This window comes from Tamandua tetradactyla, chromosome 4, assembly GCF_023851605.1.
Source record: "Tamandua tetradactyla isolate mTamTet1 chromosome 4, mTamTet1.pri, whole genome shotgun sequence".
NCBI classification, from domain to species: Eukaryota; Metazoa; Chordata; class Mammalia; order Pilosa; family Myrmecophagidae; genus Tamandua; species Tamandua tetradactyla.
Genome location: NC_135330.1, coordinates 9589867 through 9615598, shown reverse-complemented (window position 1 = coordinate 9615598; position 25732 = coordinate 9589867). Strand labels below are relative to the sequence as shown.

Genomic DNA, 25732 nt, shown 5'->3' with positions numbered 1-25732 from the left:
AAGGACTGCGGTGCGCCCCTAGTGCGCGGCGTAGCAGTAGGACCCGTAGGCCGCCTGCTGCGGGCTGGGGAAGCCGAAGCTGCGAACCCCGGGGTCCGGCAGGCCCCCGCATCGCGGCCTCGGCGCGGTGATGGGGAAGCGCACGCTGCCATCCGCCAGCCAGCCGCCGTCGCATTGGTCCAGCGCCGCGAACTTCCAGGCGGCGTAGAGGTGCCCGACCTTGGCCACCACGGCCCCGCGCCGCCGGCAAGCCGCGTGGGCTTCGGACAGCGTCAGCCGCCCGGGCACGAAGAATACCTGGCCTGGGGACAGGGGCGGGTCATCGACCGGCCGGGGGCTGGGCGGGTGCCGCAGGGATTCAGACGCCTCGGGAGCGGAGGAGTGGGCGAACCGCGGCGGTTGGGTGTGGGTGGGGTGGCGGGAAACCGGCTGGAGCGGGCCGGGGCGGGGAGCGGGCACAGGGCGGGCCCTGGGCGGGGGCGGGAGCGGGGACGGGGCGGGCCCTGGGCGGGGCGGAGCCTTGGAGGGCCGACGAGCCCCGCCCCTGAATCTGTTTGGTTCAGCGCTCTACTTCCCCCGCCCCGTTCCTCAGGCCCCGCCCCAAGGCCCCGCCCCAGCCCCGCCGCACCAGGTTCGCTGCCCCCGGCCCCACCCTCCAGGCGCCTCCCGCTCACCCGCCAGCGCCGAGGTGAAGCAGAAGGCGTCGTAGCGGTCGCGCTTCCGGTCGCGGGGCCCGTAGCTGCGGATCCCGGGCCGACCGCGGCCGCCGCACGGAGCGCGCGCGGTGAGCACGGGGTAGCGCACGGAGCCCTCGAGCAGCCAGCCGGCGTTACACCAGTCCAGGCCCTCGGTCCACGCTGGAGGGGAAGACCCGGGGGGGATGAGAGGCCGCGCCGGCGGGAGCCGGACCCCGAGCTCGCCCGGCTCCCCGGTTGGGGCCGCTGGGACCGCCCGCGCGGGGGCCTCGAACCCGGGTCGCTGGGCTCACCCTGGTACAGCTGCGCGTAGGTGGCCAGGCGCCCGTCCTGCTCCTCGCACGCCTGCTTCGCCTCGTAGTAGTTGAACTGGTACCGGCCCCGGCTGGGCTGGTACGGAAACACCACGCCTAGGGGTGGGGGAGAGCCTGGGGAGGGGCCGGCGGGGGGGGACACAGCCTAGGAGAGGGAGCCGAGGGGGTGGTGGGGAGCCCTGGGCGCCGCGCCGCGAGCCCCGCCGGGGGTCCGGAGCCCGGGAAGGGAGGACCTTACCCTCCAGGCGCAGCGTGAGCGCGACGCTCTCGTCGTCGATGCCGTTGATGAGCTCGCAGCGGTACCGGCCCTCGTCCTCCAGGCTCACGGCCGCGATGACCAGGGAGGCGTCCAGTCGATGCCCCCGCCGCATCCTGGTACGCCCCCCCAGGGGCCCATAGCCGCGGGCCTGGAGGCCGTTGGTGATGAGGATCAGCGTTTCCCGGACCTCTCCCGGCTCCACCTTGCTCCAGCGCACCTTGTAGCTGGGAGGCGCGGTGCCCAGGACGCAGGGGAGGGTGGCCGTGGCCCCACGACGAGAGTGAATGACCTCGTGGATGGGGGGCAGGAGGTAGTGGGGTGCTGAGCAGAGGGGGCCACAGTGGCAGGAACCCCCTGATCTTCACTGCCCCAATGCCCATCCCAGACTGTGCTCCCGCCCCCCCCAATGCTTTCCCTCGCCCCCCACCCCAGCCCTCCCCTCCATTGCCCACTCAGCCGTGGCTCTCCCTTCCTGGATACTCCCAACAACTGCCCTTTCCACTCTCTCCAGTCCTTGAGCCTCCACCCCAGTGTTGCTCAGATTCTGGCTGAGCTGGGACCTTACCTTGGTCCCCCCGGGCTCTGTGGAAGAAGGCAAAGGTCCAGGGAAGAAGGAAGCGACAGAGTGCAGGGAGGGTGAGCCAGCCTGGCATGGTGGGAGCTCAGCCTAGCACTGTCTGTGGGGCACAAGGGTGGGCATTGGTGTGGACTGAGGGGAAGGGACAGGGGTGGGAGCCGGGTTGGGGGTGAACCCCCAACAGGGTTGCCTCAGAGGGGACTGTCAGGTTGGAAGCCCTGAGGGCAGAAAAGGGGCTGATGGTGGTGGCTAAAGAAAGGTAATGGGGAGGGGGCCATACCACACTCCTCCTCCTGAGCCCCTCCTTTTCCTTCTCTCGCATCCGTCAGTCAGCAGGTCCTGATTCAACATCTCCTCCATCTCTCCCCTTCTCACACTTGCTATTTCCCTCGTCTTGCAGCTGGATTGCTCTAGACTCCCCCCTTTCCCAACACCTATTCTCCATCCTTAAGCCAGAGCAACTACCATCACATTGCTCTCCTCCTTAAGACAGTGGCTCCCTGTTGCTCTGAGGTTGCAACCCCATCGAACCACACTTCCTGGCTTCCAGGGCTCCAACCTCAATTGCGCCTCCAACATCACCTCCCCCCCTCCCCCAGTGCTCCCTGCACTGTGCCCCAGACTCCCCTAGTTCCCCAAAGAGCTCAAGTGTGCTCTCATTGCCTTTTCACAGGCATCAGGTTTCCTGAGTCCCCAGTTTGCCACACTCTACGGCTGTGACCTGCTACTCTGGCTCCCCTATTGGACAGGACTGGGGACTTCTTTGCTCCCTTAGAAGTACTTTTATTAGCAGCTAAATTTACAGTGTGCATTTGAAAGTAATACATATTTTTATTATTAAAGTATACTTTATACTTGTTCTTAATTCAGACTGACATCTCTAAATATAGAATATAGCAATGAAGTTTTCCAGCAAAAACTTAAAAAGCACTATTTCAAATGCAATTGTCTATCTCAGGGGCTCCTTTTTCGTCCTTTATTGTATCTATTTTTAAATCACCTTGACTCTTTTTTTTTTTAATTGCACCTGCATCTCTTGACCTAATTTCCATGATTCCTAGATTCATTTTCCAATTCTGACTCCTCCATTTCCTAATTGCATGGCTTCGAGCAAGTTACTTCTCTTGGCCACAGTGTCCTCATCAGTAAAATGTGGGTAGTAATAGTGAACCTCTCTTACTGGGTAGCTGTGTGAATTAGATGAGTTAATATATGAAAAATGCTTTAAATAGTATTTACTCCATAGTAAGCGCTATGCGTGTGTTATCTTCAGCCCCCTGCATAGTTTCTGACACACAGTAGCTGCTAAATAAACGGGTGTGTTTTAATGAAATGAGCTTGTATTAAGAACTTCCGGGAAAAAGAGAATGGGTATGGGGAGCTGAGGTCAAGTTTTAAGAAACTTAGCTTGCCGTATGAGAAATAGAGGTTGGACAGAGAAGGAAATTTCCAGTGGTTAAAAGTGAAACTATCTGGAACATGACCGAGAGAACCACTTCTCCTTTACAGGAGAACCTGGTAAATGGAATGGGGAAACTTTAGGGACCAATAATAATGATAGCTAGCATTAACAAATGTTTAAAGTTTAACATGTCTGATACTGCTCTAGGCGCTTTACATATTACTTTCGTATTTCTCCCAGTAATCCTATCAGGAAGGAACTATTATGAATCCCATTTTATAAATGAGGAGGCAAAGGTGCATAAATCTTAAGAACCTTAAGTGAGGCCACACAGCTAGTAAGGGAAGGGGGCGTTGCCCCAGCAATGAATCCGGATCTGACAGAGACACTCACGCTCTTAATCACCAATCTATATTTCTGTATTTCAGAACAGATGCACACATATCATCTCCGTACCCTTTACAGAAAATGAGAGCAGCCAGTAGTTCCATTGCCTACCCGTTAGAGCTGGTCTCTTTGCAGAATCAGAGAAAGTGATGGTTAGCAGCTCTTTGTCCTGCTTGAGGAAGAGTTTCCTGATGAAAGTGTAGCTGAGGTTCCCGGGAGGTCCAAACACCTTAAAGCTTCTGGACTTGAGCAGCTGATCAGGGCAGTTGCTCCTTTTGCACCTTGAAGGAAAGGTTTTTTCCCTGAACTCAGAGAAGAGGGTGAGGTGCCGAGAACTGCCCTGCCACTCACCCACCTCCATCGCCATCCTCCACAAAGCCAAGACTAAGGGACTAGTGTCTTGCCCTGTGACAGGGCACTGCATCTGTGCAGCCTGCTGTTCTGGGGCCAGAAGATGCTGGGGTGGGGACCAGTGAAGGGAGATGGAATAAAGAAGGCTGTCCAGGGAAGATTACCTGGGAGAGTGCGGAAAGTATGGCGCCTAGTTGCTTCTGAAATGCTCTTGGACCAGAGAAGGGGTGGGCTGATAGGTGGGTGGGAAGGTTCAAAGATCCTTCAAGCTCCCGCTGCCCCTGCAATTCCATATGAGCCTCATCTAAGCACCCCTCCCAGCACCCACCACACCCACACACCACGTCCTCACCTCTGCCTTCCGGTGCCCGGGTGCTCATTCCATACGGGAAGAGGCTCTCAGATGGGAACCAGACTGCCAGTACTTCCAGCTGCTTCAAGAAACCTGACTCCTTCTGCCCAGCCCCCCGCCTGTCATCTGTCTGTCCTTTCCTTTTCTGTCCCCACCCCATCGGAAGCACAATTTCCCATTGTCTCTGTCTTTTCCCCTATTGTTGAACAACAGGGCCCCTTTCTTTATCCCATGGGTAATGGCAGTGAAATGTCAACAGCTGGGGTTGTGGGATGCAGGGCCGGCTGGCACGCACAACCGGAAAAAGGCCTGGGTGGAGGGCGGGCTCAGCACAGGAGCTCCTCAGGCAGAAGAGAGTGGGGTACAGGCCAGAGGATAGATGGTGAGGAGTTGGCATACATCCCCCATCCCTGCCGAATGCTCCAACCTAAAGGCTCTGAAGAGAGTTTGTCTGAGCCCAAGGCTCTACGGAGAGCAAAATGAACGGCTTTGGTTTTTGCTTAGGCTGATGAAATTGCAATATAGCAGAAATGGGTTGATTTTTACAATGGGGATTTATTAACTTACAATGTACAGTTCTCAGGCCTTTCTCAGGACAATACCTGGAGTCTGAAGACAGGCTGCGGCATCGGGAACTCCTCTGTCATATGGGGAGGCACGTGGCAGCGAGAGAGGCGTCTGGCCTTTCTCTGCTGGGTGGTGTTGCTTGCAGCTTCTGGCTTCAGTGGCTTCCTCCCAGCTTCTCTGGGGCTTTTTCTGTGAACTTCCCTTAATTCATCTCTCAGCTTCTGTGTCTCTTAGCTTCTGTCTATCTTTTATTCTTCTAAAGGACTGCGGTAAGAGGATTAATCTCAATGGGAACAACCGAGAAAAGGTCCCACCCACAATTGGAATGGGCTAATTTAAGAACACACTTTTCTGGGGTCCATAAAGCTTCATATTACCAAAAGGAGATTTGGAAATTAGACAGCAAGAAGGATTTTTCTGACTCTGGGACGATTCTAAGGTCATCTCTGGTTGGGGACACGGGAATTTCTGAGGCTGGAGGGAATTTGGAAAGCTCTCCAAAGGAGAGGTCATCTTATTTGTTCCCTAGTTTTCCACCTCCTCCTTCAGTCCAGACAGGTAAGCTTCTTAGTTTAGTTTTCAAGGAAAGGGAGCTCTTAACCTCTCGGGTGGCAATTCACTGTCTCTAAAGTCCCCCTTGTTAAATGTTCTTTCTGAAGTCTAAACTCCTGCTGGAACATAAGACCATTTGCAAAACCTTTTCACTAAGAAGTAATGTGCGTGCAGTAAAGAGCTATCTTTACAGCTCACTGGGTTTCTGCAAGTGTACACACACGTGACCACTCACCTATCAAGCTACAGAACACTTCCCAACCCCAGAAGAAGCCCATTTCTTTCTTTTGCTATCAATGCAGAGGCAGAGTCCCCCTGAAGAGAGTGGTTGAGAAATTTCAGAACTTTAAATCACGTCTTACCCTTCTTTTTTCTCTGCTGAGCTCCCCCCATGCGGCAGCTTCGCCTTATGGGAATCATGCACTGTCATAACCAGAGGTGGCCTTTGGGTGCCCAGCTTCCTCACTTGACCACATGAAGAAGAGGAGATGGAGAGGAAGGCAACCTGCCCAGGGTCACACATAGGTGTTTGAGTCAGGTCTAGAACTTTCTTTCCACCTTCTTTACCAAGTCCTCTTCTGCTCCTGTCCTTGCTTCTCCAAGTCAGAGGAGCCCCGGGAGTCCACGTGGGCCAGCTCCAAGAATAGGGGGTCCCCCCCAACTCCCCTCTCCCAGGATCCGATTGACTATCATTTCCCTGTCCATTCCATCGCTATTTCTAGGCCCTTCCCTCCTCCTCGTGGGACTATCTCATGAGAGAAGACAAATGGCCCCCTGTCTCCTTGAACAGGACGCCCTGACCCAGCACATCTGATGGGCTTCGGCCCAACTCAGACAAACAGCTTCCCGACCGAGGGAGGGGAGGGCGCGGAGAGTTCCCAAGCCTGGGTTGCCACAGCCTCTGTCCCAGTGCTCGCTCCTCACGGCCCCTTTCTCCCTAATCACTTCTGAACTGTGCTTTGGAAGTCACTGGCATGGAGAGCCAGAAAAGAAAGAATTTAGCATGGAGGAAGGCCTAAAACTATTGATAGATGTGGAAACTTCTGAGGATAAAATGGGGAAGGAACCGACAGGACTAAATTTATAGTCAATAGCCAAACTGCTTAATATGCCCAAGTTCATTTGCATTCTCAGTTCCCCCCCAAGACACTGTTAAATGGGCATAGGGTAAGATTTTTCAGGCTCAGTTTGGCATATTTCACTGAACAGCATCTTCTGAGGAGCGGCTTTGCCAGCCCTGCTGGCTACTGACTAGGGTGAGGTGGAATGTTCTAGGACGAGCACAGAGTCCTGACACCCCGCTCCCTAATAGCTCAGGTTCAGTTTCCACCCTCCAGCCAGATCCGGCTGACGAGTTTTCTTGACCCCAGGTGATGGCTAACTCGGTCCCAGTTTGCTGCTAGGATTGTTGCATGAACGACTGGAGAGTCTGGCAGTCTGGCCCGTTTGGGGCAACTGCAGGGAGGCCCGGGATGTGGCTGACGGAGCCGCCCCTCCTTTCAGTAAAGTTCACACTCACATGCACATCTTCTCCCTCCAGGAGGCTCCTCAGAAGATGCTGGGTGGAAGCTTCACACCTCTCCCTCTTCTGGCTCTTACTTTTCTCCTCCTCCTGAGGAGGTCCCGGCTTGGGCCTTTGAGGGGGGCCTAATCCCGGCTGCACTGCAGGATACTGTGGTGAGTGAGCTTAGGGGGGTCAGCCTTGAGGAAAGTCACATTTCCCCCCCAGCAGCCCTCCGGCGCCCTGAACCGCCTCTGTACTGCAGATGGCAAAGCTGAAAAGGAAGGAGGAGATGGGCTCTGAACCTTTGGGGGTGCTGGGGGCAGTTTATAATCTGGAGGGGACATGAGGTCACATGGGTGAATGCAAGGAACACTGGCCCATGCATTAGGAATCCTATTGCAGCCAGATGCTAACTGCAAACGACACCCCCTGCCAACCTCTTAGAGCCTCATTCTCTCTGATTATCAAATGGGTATCAGGGCCTGGGCCCCACCGGGCTGGCTGGTGAGAGGGGAAAGGAACAGCATCCTACAAAGTGAAAAGCAAGCTATGAATTAGGTTTTTGTTATACGGTTCAAACTAGAAAAGGGTTAGACATAACCCAAACACCCCTAAAGAGAGGGATAGAAAGATCAAAGGTGATGGTGGAGTCATACAGAGAAGATGGGGTTTAACAAATGAAGATGTTTGCTGAATCATTAAATTACTATCTCTCTTAGTCTCTAGTACCTGGGGGCAGCCTGAAGTAAAAACCTAAAATGTGGAATGGTAACCCATATCAAACTCTGAAATGTGTTCTACAACTAATTGTGGGGCTGTGCTTTCATATTTACTGCTTTTTTGTATATATGTTATTTTTCACAAAAAGGAAAAAAAGGCAATTGTCACTTTTTTTTTTTTCATGGGCAGGTACTGGGAATCAAATCCGGGTCCCCAGCATGGCAGGGGAGAATTCTGCTACTGAACCACCATCGCACCACCCAAAAGTCAATTGTGATGATAAAAATTATTTATTCCTTCTAGCCTCCTATATTCTGGAGCACTAGAAGGAAAAATCTGAGAGGATCGTATGGTAGCCCATGACAGACTCTGGAATCTGTCCTGTAAGTACTTGTTGAAGAGTGTTTTAAAAACTATTGCTTTTTTATGTTTTTGCTTTGTATATATGTTATATTATACAATAAAAAAAGAAAAGGGTTAGAGAGGAGGAGAACGAGATGGGAAGGAGAAGAGCCTATTAGACCCACTCATCCTCTCACAGCCACACCCCCTAGAGAATAGGCAGCCCCTCCTTTTGTGCAGTGAGGGTCACCTCGGGGTGTCCCAGTTTGGGTTTTTTCTGCAGGTCTGAGACTGCAGTAGAAAAGAAGGAAAGAAAGTTGTGGTGTATAATTCTTTTCATGTGTTGTTGTATTCTATTTGTTAGTATTTTGTTGGGAAGTTTTTGAATCTTTATTCATTAGGGAAATTAGCTGTAATTTTCTTTTTTTGTAGCATCATTATCCGGTTTTGGTATTAGAGTGATGTTCGCTTCATAAAACGAGTTAGGTAGTATTCCTTTTGCCTCAAGTTTTTGGAAAACTTTGAGCAGGATTTCACCTGACTTTTTTTTTTTAATACACAAAAAAAACCCCACCAATTAAACGCAAACATTCTTATTTTGATCATTCTGTTCTACATATATAATCAGTATTACCTGACTTTTAAAAGGACATAAAACACATACACACATAAAAGTCTGTGACCCACCTACTTAGTTACTTTTATTTAAAACAAATGAAAAAGAATTCAAGCACTATCAAAGGGATAAAATGAAAAGTAAAAACTTCCCACCCATCTCCCTCCCTCCCTTTCTCCTTTCTTTCCTTCCTTCCTTCTTCTTGTCTTCTCTGGGAACAATTAAACCATTGCTAAGTTTCTTCTGTGTCTTCCATGAAAACTTAAAAAAAAATGCAAAACATACACCATACATATATTTATATATATATTCTTTTTTAACCTCACTGAAATCACTTTATACAAATTATTCCTTACTTTACTTTTTTCACCTAATAATATGCTGTGAGGGTCTGCCCTATCAGAGTGACATAAAGCTCCCTTATTCCTTTTCACGTCTGCATAGTATACCAGTATAGAGCATAATGCTACGGCTGCTTATTTAATGAGATGCCCACTGATGGACATTTGGGTTGCTAGATGTTGAGACAACTGGTTAGACAGATGGTAAAAAATTCAGATCTATAACTCATTCCTAAAGCCAAACTGAATTCTAGAAAGCTTAAATACTTATATGTAAAAATGAAACCATCACCCACGTGTGTATGGATCTACTTCTGGATGATTTATTCTGTTCCACTGATGGATATTTCTATCTCTGACAATACTATACTCTCTTAGTTAACCTACCTCTATTGGAAGTCTTAAACTTGGGCACAGTAGGGGATGCGAGGTTAGTTAAGTGGTAGAATTTTTGCCCGCCATGTGGGAGACTGGGGTTCGATTTTCCGCCTGTGCACTTCCCCGTGAATCAAACAAACAAGCAAACGAACAGAAAGCCAACCAAACAAAAGACTCAACAAATGGTGCTGCAATAATGGGATACTCAGGTGGGAAAAAAAAACACAAAATTGTCACACAGTGTCAAAAAAAAATTAAATAAGTAAATAATAAGGTAGAGTGCAATCCAGTGCTCAGTAAAGAAAGGGTAGAGGATGGGGAGTAAGGGGTATGGGCTGTTTTTTTTTCTCTTCTTTTTATTTCCTTTTCTGGAGTACTGCAAATGTTCTAAAAATGATCATGATAATGAATGCACAACTATGTGATGGTACTATGAACCAATGATTGAATACTTTGGATGGGTTGTATGGTGTGTGAATATATCTCAATAAAATTACATTAAAAAAATGAGACCACTGAATTACCAGAATAAATCACAGGATAATATATAGATTTTTCACAATTGGAAGGCAAATTTTTTTCACATTACACAGTGATACACTAAATTGTAGACAATTAAACACAAACATTAAAAAAAAAAACCCAATCCCACCAAAGAAAATAACTTTTCATTGTCTATTCTTCCAATCTTTCAAAGCATTTATTTACATATATATTACACGGATCACTTTTTTTAAATGTATGATTTCAAATATGCAGAAAAGCAGACGACCAGCAGGTGGGGCAGCAGGCTGCCTTACAGCACTGCTCTCACGCGGCAGAGTTCTGGGGACTGCATCCCAGACCCGGCACTGCGCACCCATCGCCAGGTGTGTGTGTGGGGGCGGGGTGGCATGCTCAGGGATGAGGTATTGGAGCAGAGCCCCCAAAGTTCCAGGTGTGCGCGAGGCTCAGAGCACCCTGCAGGCCCCGCCTTCTCCCGCACTTGGCTAAACTCTAGGACCGAGGGAGGAGGTGCCAATTGCTCAAAGCCTTTTTCTTCCTGTTTGTGGCAGTAGTGCCAGGAGGAAGAACGAGGATGGGGTCGCTTGCTGATTTTCTTTCCATTCTGGTCCTCCTTCCCATTAGTTTTGGTGCCTTTCACACTGTCTCTTTAAGATCTGTTTCCCCACAGCGTTTTTTTAGTAGCTCGGTTTTATTTTCTGCAGTAACATTTAAGCACTAAACAAAGCAAGTAGATCGAGAGTGCCCAAGGGCCAGTCCAGGCAAAAAAAAAAAAAAATGATCCAATAATTAAATGGCAGCTATTCCAGGAGTCAATGACCTAGGGAAGGAGGCGCTGTCGCCTAGGAATGGACAGTCAGCCCCCTTTTCTGGTTGAGGCTTAGCAAACCTGGGGTGCCCGGTACACCGCCTGGTCCGAGCAGCAGGGGAGGCGGGCTGGGCATGGAGGAGGCCGCGCCCCCCCGCAGTCACTCACTGCCTGGGGCCCTGAGCTGCTTCTGAGCCCTCCCTGCGTGGGGTTCAGCACCTGGGGCCGGGGCCAGGGCCAGGTGGGGACCTGGGCGTCCAGAAGGACAGGAAAGGCGAACTTCGTGGCTCTCCCCACTACCCCCTCCCCGGCCGCAGCACCCTCCTCCCACCCCCACCCCAGATTGGCCGCAGCACCCTCCCTCCCCTCCCCCACCCCCCCTGGCCGCAGCACCCTGCCCCTGCCTCCCCCTCCCCGACTGGCCGCAGCACCCTCCCCCCTTCCCGCCCCCCTCCCCCGCTGGCCGCAGCACCCTCTGCTCCCGGGGGCCGCTGAGACCACCTCGCCCCATCAGGGCTGCGGCCGCGCTGTGCCGCTGGTTTCCACAGCACTTTTACTGCTTTACCTAGAAATATTTCATTAAGAAATATTTTAAAAACCCAATCCAAACAGGTGGGACTGCTACCTTGTCCCCTAGGACACCTCTTGCCCCTGTCAGGCCCCCTGCCCCCGCGGCACCCCGTGACCCCGCAACCAGCACCTGCTCACGCGGGGGTGTCGGGCTCCGCTAAGGAAGGAAGCGCTGAGGCCTGAGCAGGGCTGAGACCTGAGCCAGAGGGACTCACCCAGGCTGGAGGGCAGTGACAGCCGGCCTCAGAGAGAAAGAAAGGTTAAATCCACCCACCCCGGCTGCCTGGGAGAACAGGGGTCCTGGAACCATGCCGCTCCTGTCACTTCCCCTCTCTGGTCTCGGCAGGGTCCCCAGGTTACTTAGGTAGAAATAGGGACAATTACAGCCGGGAATTATGGATAGGATCAAATGTGATAATGTTTGTGAAAATGATTTTTAAACAGGAAAGCACAGTACACAAGGGATCGCTGTATTTTTATCATGAACTGTTTGTGAAGTAGGAAAATTAAAACCCGCCTAGGCTAAAAATTAGGAAAACAATCCCTGTCCCAGAAAACCCCTTGTGAGACAGACACCTTTCATCATCAGAGAGGAAAGGAAATCATATTCTATGATGTGAACATGCTAGTATTTGTTATATAGGCTTTTAAAAAAATGCCACATTGTGTTGTAACCACAAGCTATTTTCTCTTTCTTTGATCTCAGATTTCACAGACAGAAAAAATGAGCAGTGCCTCTATGCAGAAAAATGAGCAATGCAACTAGGTGATGATATTGTGAATTACTGATTATACATGTAGAACGGAATGATCATATGTTAAGAATGTTTGTGTTTCTTTCTTGTCTTTTTTTAATTTTAAAATTAATAAAAAAAATTTTTTTAATGCCACATTGTGTTGTAACCACAAGCTATTTTCTCTTCCTTCGGTCTCAGATTTCAGGGACAGAAAAATGAGCAATGCCTCATTGTTCAGAGAGAAGTGGAGGAAGAGAGGTGACAGGCTGGTTTATGAACCATGGTGACTTGTGGACACGGTGTGATTTTTATAAAATTGTGCATGGATTCAAACCCAGATATAAGAAGAAGCAGAAAAATAACTCAGGACTTAACTCTGCTCCAGAAATTGTGTTAATCCCAGGGCCATACCTACTTGGCCCGAAGGCTTTCCCTGCGGCTGATCATACTTCTCACCTCTTTGCCCAGTGCCCCTCTCTGAGGAACTCTAGTCTGTATCCATTTGCTGTTTTCACATTATTTTTTCATGATAAAACATGTTAATTGTAGATCATTTTAAATGCAGGGAAAAGGTATAAAAAGGGGCAATACTTACCAGTAATCCTTTCACCTAAGATTGGCTGCTTATAATGCCGATGTCCTTCCCTTGTTTTTTTAGTGTTCCTGTGATTATATTTAAAGATATAAATCACATACCACGAAATTCATCCTTTTAAAGTTTACAATTCAATAGTTTTTACTTTATTCACAAGATTGCATAACCATAACCACTAACTAAGTCCAGAATATTTTAATCACCCCTGGGAAAAAACCTATACCCATTGGCAGCCACTTCCCACTTCCACCTCATTACTAATCTGGCAACCACTAAGCTACTTTCTGTCTCTATGAATTTGGCATTACATATGTAATATGTGGCTTTTTTGTGTTTGGCTTCTTTCAGTTAGCATAATGTTTTCAAGGTTCATTCATATATCAGAATTTAATTTCTTTTTACAGCTGAATGATATATCACATTCGTTTTGTTTATCCATTTATCTATTGATGGACACTTGGGTTGCCTTCATCTTTTGGCCACTGTGAATATTGCTGCGGTTAAAATTAGGGTACAAATAGCTGTTTTTTGAGTCCCTATTTTCAATTCTTTGGGGTGTTAACCTAGACATGGAATTGCCAGGTCATTTGGTAATTCTATATTAACTTTCTGAGCAATTGCCAAACTGCTTTCCACAATGGCCACATCATTTTTCATTTCCACCAACTATACATGAAGGTTTCTATTTCTCTGTATCTTCACCAACACTTGCTATTTTCCTTAAAAAAAAAAAAAAGCCATTCTAGTGGGTGTGAAGTGGTATCTCACTGTGGTTTTGAGTGGCATTTTTCTAGTAGCTAATGATGTTGAACTCCCTGTCATATACTTATTGGCCATTTGTATATCTTTTTTGGAAGATGAATGTCTATACAAGTCCTTTGCCCATTTTAAAATTAAGTTGTTTGTCTTTTTGTTGTTGAGTTGTGGGAGTTCTCTCATATTCTCGATATTAAACCCTTATTAGTTACAGGCATAATCTGGAGATACTGTGGGTTTGGTTCCAGACAATGAATATCGCAATAAAGCAAGGGACATGAATTTTTTTTCCCTAGTGCATGTAAAAGTTATGGTTACACTATACTGTAGTCTATTAAGTGTGCAATAGCATTATGTCTATTAAGTGTGCAATACTGTGCTCTATTAAGTGTGCAATAGCATTATGTCTAAAACAACAACAACAACGTATACACCTTAATTTTGAAAATAGTTGGAGTTCCATCTGGACTTGCTGGGTGCTGTGTGGACTTGGGCAAGGATCTGCCTCTCTCTGGGCCTCAGAGAGCCCAACCAGTATTGGGAGGGAGTTGCTTTCATTTGGAGTCTTGTCTAGCCCAAGACAATTTGCCGAAGAGAATTATTATACTACTTAGCAGTCTTTTTTATTATTATTATTATTATTTTTTTTTTAATTTTTTTTTTTTAAAGGAAAGACAGAGAGAAGGAAGGAAGGATAGAAGGAAGGAAGGAAGGAAGAAAGGGAAACATCTTTTAAACATTTTCTTGTTTTATTGTATTTTGTTTCTCCGTTTTTGTTACATGGGCTGGGGCCGGGAATCGAACCGAGGTCCTCCGGCATAGCAGGCAAGCACTTTGCCCGCTGAGCCACCGCGGCCCGCCCCTTATTATTATTTTTAAGAAGAAAAAATATTTTTAAAATAATGCATGCTCATCTCAAAACTTTAAAGTACAAATGTGTGCAAAGTAAAGAGCAAAAGTGCCTACCCCTACCCCCCCACCCCCACAGCCTCAGTTATTCACTAAATACTTTGTGGAGTATTTGTCTGCTCTGGGCCTGGCCCCCGTTCAGAGGGTACAGTGGGAAACAAGACAGCAGGTTTTCTGCCTTCATTGAACATGGGAGAGGCAGACAAAAATCAACTGAATAAGCAATATGACTTCAGGAAAAAATACTTTATTGCTAAAAAATGACAACCTCATCATCTGAGCCTTCAGCCAGTTGTAATCTTTTGCAGGGAGAGGGTCTTGCCTGGATGTTGATGGCTGCTGACTCATCAGGATGGTGATTGCTGAAGGCTGGGGTGGCTGTGCCAATTTCTTAAAATAAGACAGTACTGAAGTTTGCTGCAGCAGTTGACTCTTCTTTTATGAAAGATTTCTCTGTAGCATGCAAGCCTGTTTGATAGCATTTTACCCACATTAGAACTTCTTTCAAAATTAGAGTCGATTCTTTCCAACCCTGCCATTGCCTTATAAATTAGGTTTATGTAATATTTTACATCCTTTGTTATTTCAACAATGTTCACAGAACCTTCACCAGTAACTTTCATCTCAAGAAACCACTTTCTTTGCTCTTCCATAGAAGCCAATCTTCATCCATTTAAGTTTTACTATGAGATTGCAGCGGTTCAGTCATATCTTCAGGCTCTACTTCTAATTCTAGTTCTCTTGTTATTTCCACCACATCTGCAGTTACAATAAAACGAGGTATGCCTGTATATGGTTTCCAAATATTTTCTCCCATTCTGCAGGTTGTCTTTTCACTTTCTTGATAATAACTTTTGAAGCATAAACGTTTTTAATTTTGAAGACATCCAATTGATCTATTTTTTTCTTTTGTTGTTCATGGTTTTGTTATAAAGTTCGGGTTGATTTTTGTAAATGGTGTGAGATAGGGGATCCAACTTCAGTCTTTTGCATGTAGCTATCCAGTTGTTCCAGCACCATTTTTTTGAAAAGACTATTCTTTTCCCCACTGAATTGTCTTGGCACCTGTATTAGTTTCCTAGAGCTGCTGTAACAACTGACTACAAGCTTAGCAGCTTAAAACGACAGGAATATTCTCTCATACTTCTGGAGACCGTAAGTCTAAAATCAAGTTGTTAACAGGGCCACGCTCCCTCTGAGGTCTCTACAGAAGAATCATTCCTTGCCTCTTGGCATTCCTGGGTTTGTAGCTGCATTATGCCAATCTCTGCATCCCTTGTCATATGGCCTTTTTCCCTCTGTGTTCCTGTCTCCATATCTCCTTATCCTTATAAGGACACTAGTCATTGAATTTAGGCCATACCCTAATTCATTATGACCTCATCTTGCTTTGATTACATTTGAAAAGACCCTATTTCCAAATAAAGCTGTATTTGCAGGCACCAGGGGCTAGGATTTCAACATATCTCTTTTGGGGAGACACAGTTCAATTCTCCACAGCAACCTTGTTGAAAATCAGCTGGCTATAGATGTGTGGGTTTATTTCTGTACTTTCAATTGATCTATGTGTCTATTCTTACATCAGGACTACACAGGCTTGATTGTAATAGCTTTGTCGTATGTTTAAAAATTGGGAAGTGTGAATCCTCCAATTTTAATCTTTGTCAAGGTATGTTGGTTGTTCTGGATCCCTTGCATTCCCATATGAATTTCTGGATCAGCTTGTCAATTTATGCAAAAGAGCCAGCTAGGATTTTGAAGAAGACTGGATCTGCAGGTCAATTTGGAGAGTACTGCCCTCTTGACAATATTAAGTCTTCCAACCATGCACATAGAATGTCTTTCTATTTATTTAGGTCTTCTTTAATTTTTTCAATGATGTTCTCTAGTTTTCAGCATGTAAGTCTTGTACTTAATTTAGGTTTAAACCCAAGTATGTTATTATTATTTATGCTATTGTCTATGGATTTTTTTTAGCACAGGGAAGCTCTTTCTATAGGCACCATTCTGTATCTGTTTTTTTTTCAATGGTATCAGAGATATTTCCCGAAGTTATTAAGAATTCTTTAACATCATTTTAAGACTACATATTAATCTGTTATATGGTTGTACATAATTTACTTAGTCATTATCCCATTATGGGATATTTAGGTTCTTTCCAATTTCTCCATTTTATAGATATTGCTGTAATAAACATCTCTATGCATTTTTCTATGTTTGCATTAAAGATCATTTCCTTAGACGTATTCGTGTATTCTTGTCTCTCATAAGGTCTTGCTTCTACGCTTGGCTTGTAAGGAGGCATAAGACCCCGTCTAACTGCAAACTCCTTGAGGCACTTCTCTTTTTTCTGCAATCCCACATAGACCCCAGGGACAGGTGAGCAGTCTTGGTCCCTTCAGGAAGTTCCCAAGGGCCCCAGACTGGGTCAGGTACTTCTTTTTTTTTTTTTTTTTTTTTTAACATGGGCAGGCACCGGGAATCAAACCTGGGTCCTCGGGCATGGCAGGTGAGCATCTTACCTGCTGAGCCACCTTGGCCCACCCGGTCAGGTACCTCTTATCTCACTCCACAGCAGATGTCCTGACCTTACGTAGCCCTGACCACCCAGTGTTATAAATGCCTAGTGACAGGTTCACACCCCTACAAGATCAGGAGCCCTGAGAATACAAGGGCTAGATATTTTTACACCTCTAGCCCCTCATCTTTTGGCTATCCCTAATGTTTGTTGAATGAATGAGCCAGGCAGAGCAGGGAGCTCAATGCCTAGGCCAGACTAGGAGTCTTGAGTCAAAGAATTGCAGCCACTTGGTTTTCGGAGTGGTCTACAAAGTGCTGCACACAAACATTCTGGGCTGGACAAGCCCTTAAGGTTACCCTATTCATGAGTTTTAAAACCTCTTTTATGACCACAGTATAAGATATATAAATATATATCACATATTATATATAATAAAATATAAAGCAGATAAAAGTGGTAGAAGAGATCGGAGGGTGTATAAGAGATGGGTGGGTAGGTGGTGGGAATTGTCATTTTCTCAGTGTCCCCTGAAACACCACAATAAATCCAAGTTTTGAAGATGATTGAACTAGTCTAATACCCTAATTTTACAGACCAGAGAAATAGCACAGAAATGTTCAAGGTCATACAGTAAGCGGCAAAGTGGGAAAGAACGCAGATCTGACTTCATTCACCAAATGTTTCTCTATTGAACCTACCTAACCTTTTGAAAGAATACCTTGAATTACTTCTCACATCCCCTTCTGCAAGCATCTAACATTCCAGAAAACAAGATACATTCTTTAGAATATTATGCTCACAGTGGCTTATCTTAACAAAGCCACCTATTTTAAAAGTAAATTTTAGGAAAAAAATCTTGTGGGTATGATGGGCTATGACATAGCAAGCAATTGTGACATTGATGCTTTACTGTGAAATGATAATTTTTTTTCTTTGTAAGTTAGTTTCAACGGAGACGAAGTGTGGGGAGACAGGTTGAGGGCTACTTCAGGTTTTAAGTTCTGGGACATTGATTGGGAAGGGTGGGTGAGTGAAACCTGGGGACTGCTTCTGGGGGTGGAGGCGGATGCAACCCTCTTGCTGGTTTCTTTGCAATATCTTCTTCCCTTTCCTGCTTAATAGTTCCTTGTAGTTACAAGGCAAGTCTGTACTTCTCAGCCTGGCATACATTCCAGGATCCTGCATCCCTCTCCATGCCCCACCCTCCATCTCCTCCAGTCCCACTCAAGGACCAACTTTCCTTGGCTAGACTGGGTGCTCCCCTTTATCAGGGCTCATGTCTTATGCGTCTTCGTATCCTCAGTACCAAGGCGCAGGTCCTGCAAACAGTGGAGTCAAAAAGTGTTTGACGAGCCTACTGAAATCTCTAGCCTCTAGGTTTTTAATAAATAACTGTTCCCGCAGGGTGAGGATCCATCCCCGCAAAATCACGGCAGAGGTGCCACCTGTTTCTCTGCCTCCACGAGCCTCTGATGCCACTCTCGGGGATTCTCCCAGCTTTCCTTCCTCATATTTGTGCCCGCCACAGCCGAGCGCCGGAACCAAAGCTGTTCTCGGGATTCTGCGAGGGCCAGTCAGGACTGACATCCCTTGGCCTGTCAGGGCCTGCAGGAAGGAAGCAAGTAGAGCACTTCAGGAGCCTCCGGAAACGGATGCGCTACGACAACTATAGAAGTCAATCGGTCCTCCTGATAGTTTCCCCTGGGAGGACCGCGGTCCGGCTCTCACGGCCGTCTCTATGGTTCCGACAGCCTAGAAGGGCAAAGCGGCATCTCCCGGAAGAGGCTGTGCGTGTCTGATCTGGCACGTGGTCCCGCCGCCTGGACCCGCAATGCCGGTAAGATCTTCTGTCCCTCGGAACGGTGGCAGGTGGAGCCCAGGCTCAGGAGCAAACGTGAGGGCAGGAGAGTAGTCTTACCCAAAGGAGACTGCGGCGGGGATGCTGGAATTTAGACCTCACGAAGTAGGCTTAAGGAAAGGGCAGTCGGCTCTTGAGTACAGCTGTAAGAATAGTGGCCCTTGGCCACTCTTTCTCCAGAAAACAGGTTGACTGGACAAAACCACAGTGCCTCTAAATGAGCTCCGAGCCTTCACAGAGACTGCAGCTCACGGCCTGGGACCTAGTCCCTTCTTTAAGTCCAGTCAAGCGATTCCCACCCATGTGCAGCAGATATGACTGAATGCACTCTCGATTCTGACGCTGCATGAAGTGCACTGGACTTGGTGAATAAAGCCCGTCTCAGGCCTCTAGGACGTATAGGGCTAGGCTATGGTGACTCTCATTGCAGAGAGCACAAACAACTGTACAAGACTGAAGAGTGTAGTGATTAAGAACACTAGTTCTGGAAGGTGGAGTACCAATTCTAGACCCCGTTTGCTAGCTGTTTGACTTGGGCAAGTAATTAAACCTCAGGGTACTCAGCTCCTCATTTGTAAATACAGATAATACCTCCCAGTAGAGTGGTTGGAAAGATTAAATGAGATAATCCATGTGAAGCGATTAGCAATAGGCTGGCATCAAGTAAATATGCAACAGGCATTAGGGATAATTGTTATTATTGAAATCTGGGGATTGAAAGATCAGAAATGCCTCCTGAGAGGAGGCCGAGTTTGAAGATGGTTTTAAAGGCCTTTGTGTTTGAATTTCACTTCTCTTACAGTATTGAGAAGCAAGAAACGGCCATTTCTTCACCCAGTCTTTTCTGTTGGGACTCTCAAGGTATCAGTCAGGTTTTCAGGTAATTCTTCTTCACAGCAGAAACATGGTAGTGCTCCGAATCAGCCTGAATTTGCTACTCAGAGACAAAGAGACTGGTCACAATTCTAAACCTAATATATAATATTTAGGAGGAGTGACTTTGTAACAATATTTTTTCTAAACATATGTACTAGACCTCAAACTCAAATTTTAGCTTTCAGAGTTACCACGTTGGAAGGCTACAGAATTATTCCAGTAGTGTTTTAATCTGCCTTAAAAACTGCCCTCAACACTTCTAATAAATGAAATGTCTACAGATCTTAGTACAAATTGACTGTAGTAAGTCAAACGACATTGACAGTCTTAGTTTTCAACGTCTGCGTGATAGGCTGTCTTAACCATTTTGGATACAAATCTGGTATGATGATGTCATACCAAATTTGTTAGGTATGACACTGATTTGGTTGGATGATGCCATTCTGGGTCCAAAGGGAGGAACACATGAGGGACTATAAAGAAATGCACCAGTTGGTGATATGACAGAAAGAGAAATGATTTTGGAGTTAGGCCACTTGGGTTTGTAGTCCAGCTCTGACTTTTTCTGTCTGTGTGAACTCAAGCAAGAAACTCAGGCCATATTTTCCTCATTTGTAAAATAAGGATAAGATCTATCTTACAGGGCTGTCAGGACAAATGAGACAATATGATACTACATTTAATCCACTTTTTGTGCATTAAATGCTCAATAATAAGTGCCGTTCCCTAGCTGGACAGTTTCGAAAGAGGAGTTTCAAGAAGACTGAAAGCCAGTGGCAGTGTGGGAGCAGGTCTATGGCCCCCATACCGACAGGCCAGTGTAAACTCTGGGACATGGGTATAGTATCTGGGCTCTTTTGTTTTTTTAACTTTTTATTATTTTTATTTTATTTTTTTATATGGTCTTTTAAGTATCATTGTGTAACTCAGGTTAGGAAACACCTCATAGCTTTGTTTTATATAGTAATAGACTTTGGGAATTATTACATTAGTGGTAAAAAATGTAGACTGTGCAGACAAGATGCCTGGGTTTGAATTCTAAATACATTAGCTGTGTGACCTTAAACAAGTCCTCATTTGTAAAATAGGGAAAATAATACCTTCCTGAATGGGCTGAGGTGACTAAATGAAATAATCCATATAAAACCTTAGCCACAGCCTGGTATATGTGAATTCTCTGTAAACTTAGGTATTATTATTAACCTCAAGTACCCCTGACTTCTTGATGTATTGATGTTGGCTTCTCTGATCAGACGGTGCTCCCAGAGGACCAGGCCTCCTCTCACCAGGGCTCAGAAGAAATTCTTATAAGAGCAGTCAGAATGGAGTTGATGGATGATTTGGGCAATTTTCTCTTCTTAAATGTATGACAGTTTCCTCTTCTCTGGTGAAGGCCTGAGGACAAGCATTCTTTTCTCACCATGAGCGTTACCCCAGAGGTCAGGAGCCGGGGGATGAAGTTTGCGGAGGAGCAGCTGTTAAAGCATGGATGGACTCAAGGTGATTTCCACAGGATCCCTTCTGCATCCCCCCAACTCCTTGTCAATGCTTTGCCCAGGGGAGAGACCAGACACAAGCATTATTTTGGGATTATCTCCATGTATCCACCCAATTGAAGGAAGAAAAGCTAATTTAAAAGGAAACTTGGAGGAAAAAATTTCTGACTTTTCCAGAAAAGGGAGAAATGGCAGAAATTTTATAGTGGATAGTGAGAAAGAAGGGGTTAGAAGGGCTCTGAGAAGGAGGAAGAGACATAGCCTTTGTCCTTAAAGAGATATGAAGGAAGAGGCAGCCTCTTAACCACACTTTTCATCTCTAATCTCATTCCCCTCCCTAAACAGTCCATTCTCCACAAAGTATCCAGAATATTCTAAAACACAATTAGCATGAGTGGAGCTAGAAAGAACAGACCTGGGAGGGCTTCTGGCAGGGACAAAGGATGCTTTAATACTAGGCTTGTGGAATGATTAAGCAATGGCATGTGGGGATGGGGGGAGCGGGGTTTGCCATGTGAGGTGAGAGCAGGCAGCAGAATGAGCCAAGTCACTGACTGTCTTCTGCAGGCAAAGGCCTGGGCCGGAAGGAGAATGGCATCACGCAGGCCATCAGGGTGACACTGAAGCAGGACACTCATGGGGTAAGACTGGGCAAGCTGAGGGAGGTGCACATGGATGAGAGAGGGGGACCCTTGCGGGCAGGTGGGACAGCTGCTCAGAGCTCATATTCTTCCCCTGGCAGGTAGGACATGACCCTGCCAAGGAGTTCACAAACCACTGGTGGAATGAGCTCTTCAACAAGACTGCAGCCAACCTGATAGTGGAAACTGGACAGGTATAAGCTCTAAAAGATAAGCACATGAAACAGCAGGGCCGGGGACATGTAGGAATGAAGGAGACATGGTGTCTCCCCCTCACTGATACTTCCCCACAGGATGGAGTTCAAATAAGGCACCGTTCTAAGGAGACCACCAATCAGAATCGTCCCAAGCCCAACTTGCTGTATCAGAAGTTTGTGAAGGTATTAGGGGCGGGGTGGGATGAGAGACCCATCCTTTTTCTTTCCCTCGTCTCCCCAAGGGCCTGAACAATTGCCTCTGTGCCCTACCTGTTCTCAGGACTGACCTAACATTGCGGGATTCCATGACTGCCTTGTTTTGTTGACATAAGCTGTCCTCAGGGAAAATTGAGGTCTCCAGGTTCCACTGATCTGCTGAGGGGTTAGGTTAGCACTAGGGAATGGGAGGCAGGGCATAGGCCTGTGAATCAGGAACTGTCAGATCTGAGGGGAGGTCTTCAATTCAAAGGACTTAGAAGCCAGAGGGGACCTGAGAGATTATCTAGTCTATCCTCCTTATTTTGCACATGAGGCCACAAGGGTGGAAATGACTTGCTGGAGAACCCACAGCTGGTTAGCAATAGCAGATAGGACTAGAGAGAACCCAGGTCTGCAGATTCCGCTTTCTACTATCCTCTGCTGGCACTGCACCAAGAGAAGGGAGAAAACACTTAAAATCATTTATTACATGTTAAGGACTTTATGTTTTAATTAACAAGCCTTTCCCGTTTCTATCTCTGTCATCTACTCCCCCAGTACAAGCCATCATGTCTTATCTGATTTCCTTAACAGCCTCCTAACCACACTTTTCACCTCTAGTCTCATTCCCCACCAATCTTCCAGTGTGTTCTAACACAAATTTCATCATGAAACTAACTCTTTTTTGATGTAAGGCAGTATGAACCCTGATTTATTACCAAGGCTTACATGGCCCTCAGTGCCTGGACCCCGTCTTCTCTTCCAGTCTCATCTCTTACCACATCTGTCTAGCATCTTTATTTATACTTTGCCAGATGGAATCTCTTTCTTTTTTTTAAAGGTACCATGTTCTTTCCTTCAGGTTTTTGCACATGCTATTCCCTCTGCCTGGAACATTCTTCTGTCTTTACCTGCTCACTTTTTGTTGTCTTCCCGAGTTCAGTTTACACATCATTTACTTCTAGAAACCCTTCGTCGAATCCTGAAATCTTGAGTTAGAAGCTGTTCCTCCTGTACTTCCATCATAACTGCCTATGTTTTGCTATGCTGTCCCCCCACATGTAGGTTTCATCTCATTTTTATTCTGCTCATTTTATTCTACTCTGTATCCCCAACCTCTCAGCCCATAATAGGTTCTCAAATAAATCTGGTTAAGTGAAAGTCTATAATAGGTATGGGGTAGAGGATGAGGAGTGGGGTGCCATCTTTTATTCATCAGTTACTGGCAGCATGGGATAACCATCAGGGGTTATTTGTCTCACCATGGAAATCTGATGACCCAGAGTCCCTCCCTTAATGGAAAGAGTTCAGTCACTGCCTCTTTCCAGAGCACTTCTTCCTCTTCCTCGTTCTGCCCAGCAGCCAGCTGTGAGCGAGGGAAGCCAGGGGTGCTCACCCACCCAGCAACCAGAGTCCATCTTCTGCCTAAGCTAGAATATGCAGGATGGCACACACCATGGGTCTACAAGGAACAGTGCTGATGGCTGGCAAATTCGTGCCTATGGCTGGGAATTCCGGGGGGGGGGGGCTTCCACAAGGGAACAGGGAAGCCTGTTGAGTGGGCCCTGTCTACCCCTGTGATCCTTCCTTCTAGACAGCTACACTGACTTCAGATGGGGAGAAGCCAGACAAGGACTTGGAAAACTGCAGTGATGATGATAACCATGGGCCCAAGCCCCCCAAAATGTGAGACTTCATTTTTGTACTAGGAGTATGTGGGAGGAGATGCCCTTAGATCTCAAGAGGACCAAGACTAATGCATGACCATGGGTTGCTTGGGAAGTAGAACTGCATCATACTAATTTTATATCTCCGGCACCTAGGGAATGCCAGGTTGAAGGACTGCTTTAGAGGGGAGGGGAGGTCAAGCCTATGTATCAGATCTGTTTGTAACTTCTCATCTCCCCCTGCCCTCAGTGTGACTGATGAGATGCTTCTCCAAGCTTGCGAGGGGCGAACAGCACACAAGTAAGTAGTGGTCAGCTCCTTGTTTTCTCCCCACCCCGAGCCTAGCTGAGAATGGCCTGTGCCACTGTCTTGATTCTTTTCATCCCGGGGACATCATTCCTACTCGGCCCTTTCTTGCCTGAAGAGAAGCAGTCTCCCCACCCCACAATTTTCTCTGCAATGCCAAGAATTAGGCCTGTTTCCCTTGATATCCTTGTTCTGATTAGGGTCCCATCTATTTTAGAGCTGCCCGTCTTGGGATTACAATGAAGGCCAAGCTTGCTCGGCTGGAAGCCCAGGAGCAGGCCTTCTTGGCTCATCTCAAAGGCCAGGACCCTGGGGCCCCTCAACCACAGTCTGAGAGTAAACCTTCCAAAAAGAAGAAAAAGAAAAGGAACAAAGAGGAAGAGGCTGCAGCAACCAAAAGGAATGGGGAAGAAAAGTATCCAGAGCATACCAACCAGAGCATCAGGAAAACCAAAAAGAAGAAAAGGCGACATCAGGAAGAAAAGGTTTCAAATGAGAGAGAGGGAACTGTGGGCAATGAGGAAGATGCAGGAACAAGAGGGCTTGAGGAATTGAAGAACAGAGAACAAAATGATCAGCCCCTCAGGAAAAAGAAGAGGCGGCAATATGAGAAGGTGGAGGTCTTAGATAAAAGAGGAGGAGGTAAAGAGGCTGCAGGTGGTATCAGGACAGAGTGGGTAGAGAGCAGAGCACACAGTGACCCATGCAGAAGTAAGAAGAGGGGGCAGCATGAGAAAGGGAACGTGACAACAGAAGATGAAGAAGTTAAGGAGGCTGTGGTAGATGGTAGTACCAGGGAAGCAGAGAGAGCTTGCAGTAACCTGAGAAGCAGGAGAAGCAAGAAGAAAAAGCAGAATCGAGAGGAGGTTTTGAATGTAAGGGATGAAGAAGAGGAGACTGCTATGGATAGCAGTACTAGGGAAGCAAACACTGGCCTCAGTAGCAGAGGTAAGAAAAGGAGGAAGCAACATTCAGAGGAGGAAAGAGCTGGAGTCAACACTGGCCACAGAGCTCACAAGAAAGAGAAGAAGAGAGAATGAAGCTCAATCAGTTCCTTTTCAGGAGCTGGAACCTTGGAGACCTTGGAATGCAGGTCTTCTGCATTCCTCCCGATGAGGAGTCCCTCCCAAGGAGGAAACTGAGCTCTGGAGCACCAATCTCTTGAGGGAAGAATGGGAAAGCCACGCCTCATTTAGGGAGCAGGTGCAGCCCCCTTTGCAGCTTCTGTCCTAGAGATCATGAACTCCAGTACCTACAGGACCCAGGCAGCTAAGAGACAAGTGCCTGGCAAGTATTGGGGGCTGTGGAGAACAGGAACACAGAAACCTTTTAAATGGGGTACCTCTGCTAAGAGAAGCTGAAAATACAGACTTAGGTGAAAAGTTCTGATTTTAAAATACTGTGCAGGTTGAGAAAAACATCAAATTTAGGTCTGTGGGCTGACCACATTCAGCCCACAGGTTACTAGTTTCTGACATTTACTATACCAGATCATTGAATAAACATCAGCTTGGGTTCCTAGCTTATATATGTAAGTCCTGACTGGCCTCTCTATTCCCAGTCTAGGTTTCTAAAGGCAGGCCCTGAGTACAAACTAGATTTCCCTTGGAGCCCTTTGAAAAAAGTCCTTCTGTTTAACCTCTATTCTTGTTACACTTCAATGGAAAGAGAAAGCTTAGAGAACCTTGTCCAGCTCCCTGTCTGCAAGAATCACTGTGTACACAGGAGAGCACAC

At 46.9% G+C, this 25732-nt stretch overlaps 2 protein-coding genes across 15 annotated transcripts; one reads left to right on the top strand and one right to left on the bottom strand.

The window, feature by feature from the left end:
• Nucleotides 1-1921, bottom strand: HAPLN2 (hyaluronan and proteoglycan link protein 2). Its single transcript, XM_077156491.1, has 5 exons — nt 1834-1921; nt 1248-1589; nt 989-1105; nt 675-857; nt 1-302 (listed from the first exon to the last, which is right to left on the bottom strand). Exons 1-5 carry the CDS (start codon nt 1919-1921, stop codon nt 19-21), a joined length of 1014 nt encoding a protein of 337 aa, XP_077012606.1. The 3' UTR covers nt 1-18.
• GPATCH4 (G-patch domain containing 4) lies at nt 723-25523 on the top strand. 14 transcript variants are annotated; one of them, XM_077156478.1, is made up of 13 exons: nt 723-784; nt 6997-7133; nt 7870-8063; nt 16508-16615; nt 18162-18594; nt 19418-19495; nt 20885-20991; nt 21555-21628; nt 21730-21822; nt 21922-22008; nt 23618-23709; nt 23941-23991; nt 24215-25523. In XM_077156478.1, exons 7-13 carry the CDS (start codon nt 20913-20915, stop codon nt 25035-25037), a joined length of 1299 nt encoding a protein of 432 aa, XP_077012593.1. In that variant the 5' UTR covers nt 723-784; nt 6997-7133; nt 7870-8063; nt 16508-16615; nt 18162-18594; nt 19418-19495; nt 20885-20912; the 3' UTR covers nt 25038-25523. The 14 variants fall into 14 exon arrangements, with proteins under 14 accessions (XP_077012593.1, XP_077012596.1, XP_077012594.1 ...); XM_077156481.1 differs by lacking the exon at nt 16508-16615; XM_077156479.1 differs by lacking the exons at nt 723-784; nt 6997-7133; nt 7870-8063 and adding an exon at nt 15332-15905.
• The last annotated feature ends 209 nt before the right edge of the window (nt 25524-25732 follow it).

Excerpts from the sequence above, each read along its gene's own strand:
- HAPLN2 (XM_077156491.1), bottom strand. The coding sequence starts at position 1,921 with ATGCCAGGCTGGCTCACCCTCCCTGCACTCTGTCGCTTCCTTCTTCCC. Across the intron at positions 1,590-1,833 it reads CAGAGCCCGGGGGGACCAAG|CACCCCACTACCTCCTGCCC; the intron begins GTAAGGTCCCAG and ends CCCTCTGCTCAG. Across the intron at positions 303-674 it reads CTTCACCTCGGCGCTGGCGG|GCCAGGTATTCTTCGTGCCC; the intron begins GTGAGCGGGAGG and ends CCCTGTCCCCAG.
- GPATCH4 (XM_077156481.1), top strand. The coding sequence starts at position 20,913 with ATGAGCGTTACCCCAGAGGTCAGGAGCCGGGGGATGAAGTTTGCGGAG. Across the intron at positions 20,992-21,554 it reads AAAGCATGGATGGACTCAAG|GCAAAGGCCTGGGCCGGAAG; the intron begins GTGATTTCCACA and ends TGTCTTCTGCAG. Across the intron at positions 21,823-21,921 it reads TGATAGTGGAAACTGGACAG|GATGGAGTTCAAATAAGGCA; the intron begins GTATAAGCTCTA and ends ACTTCCCCACAG.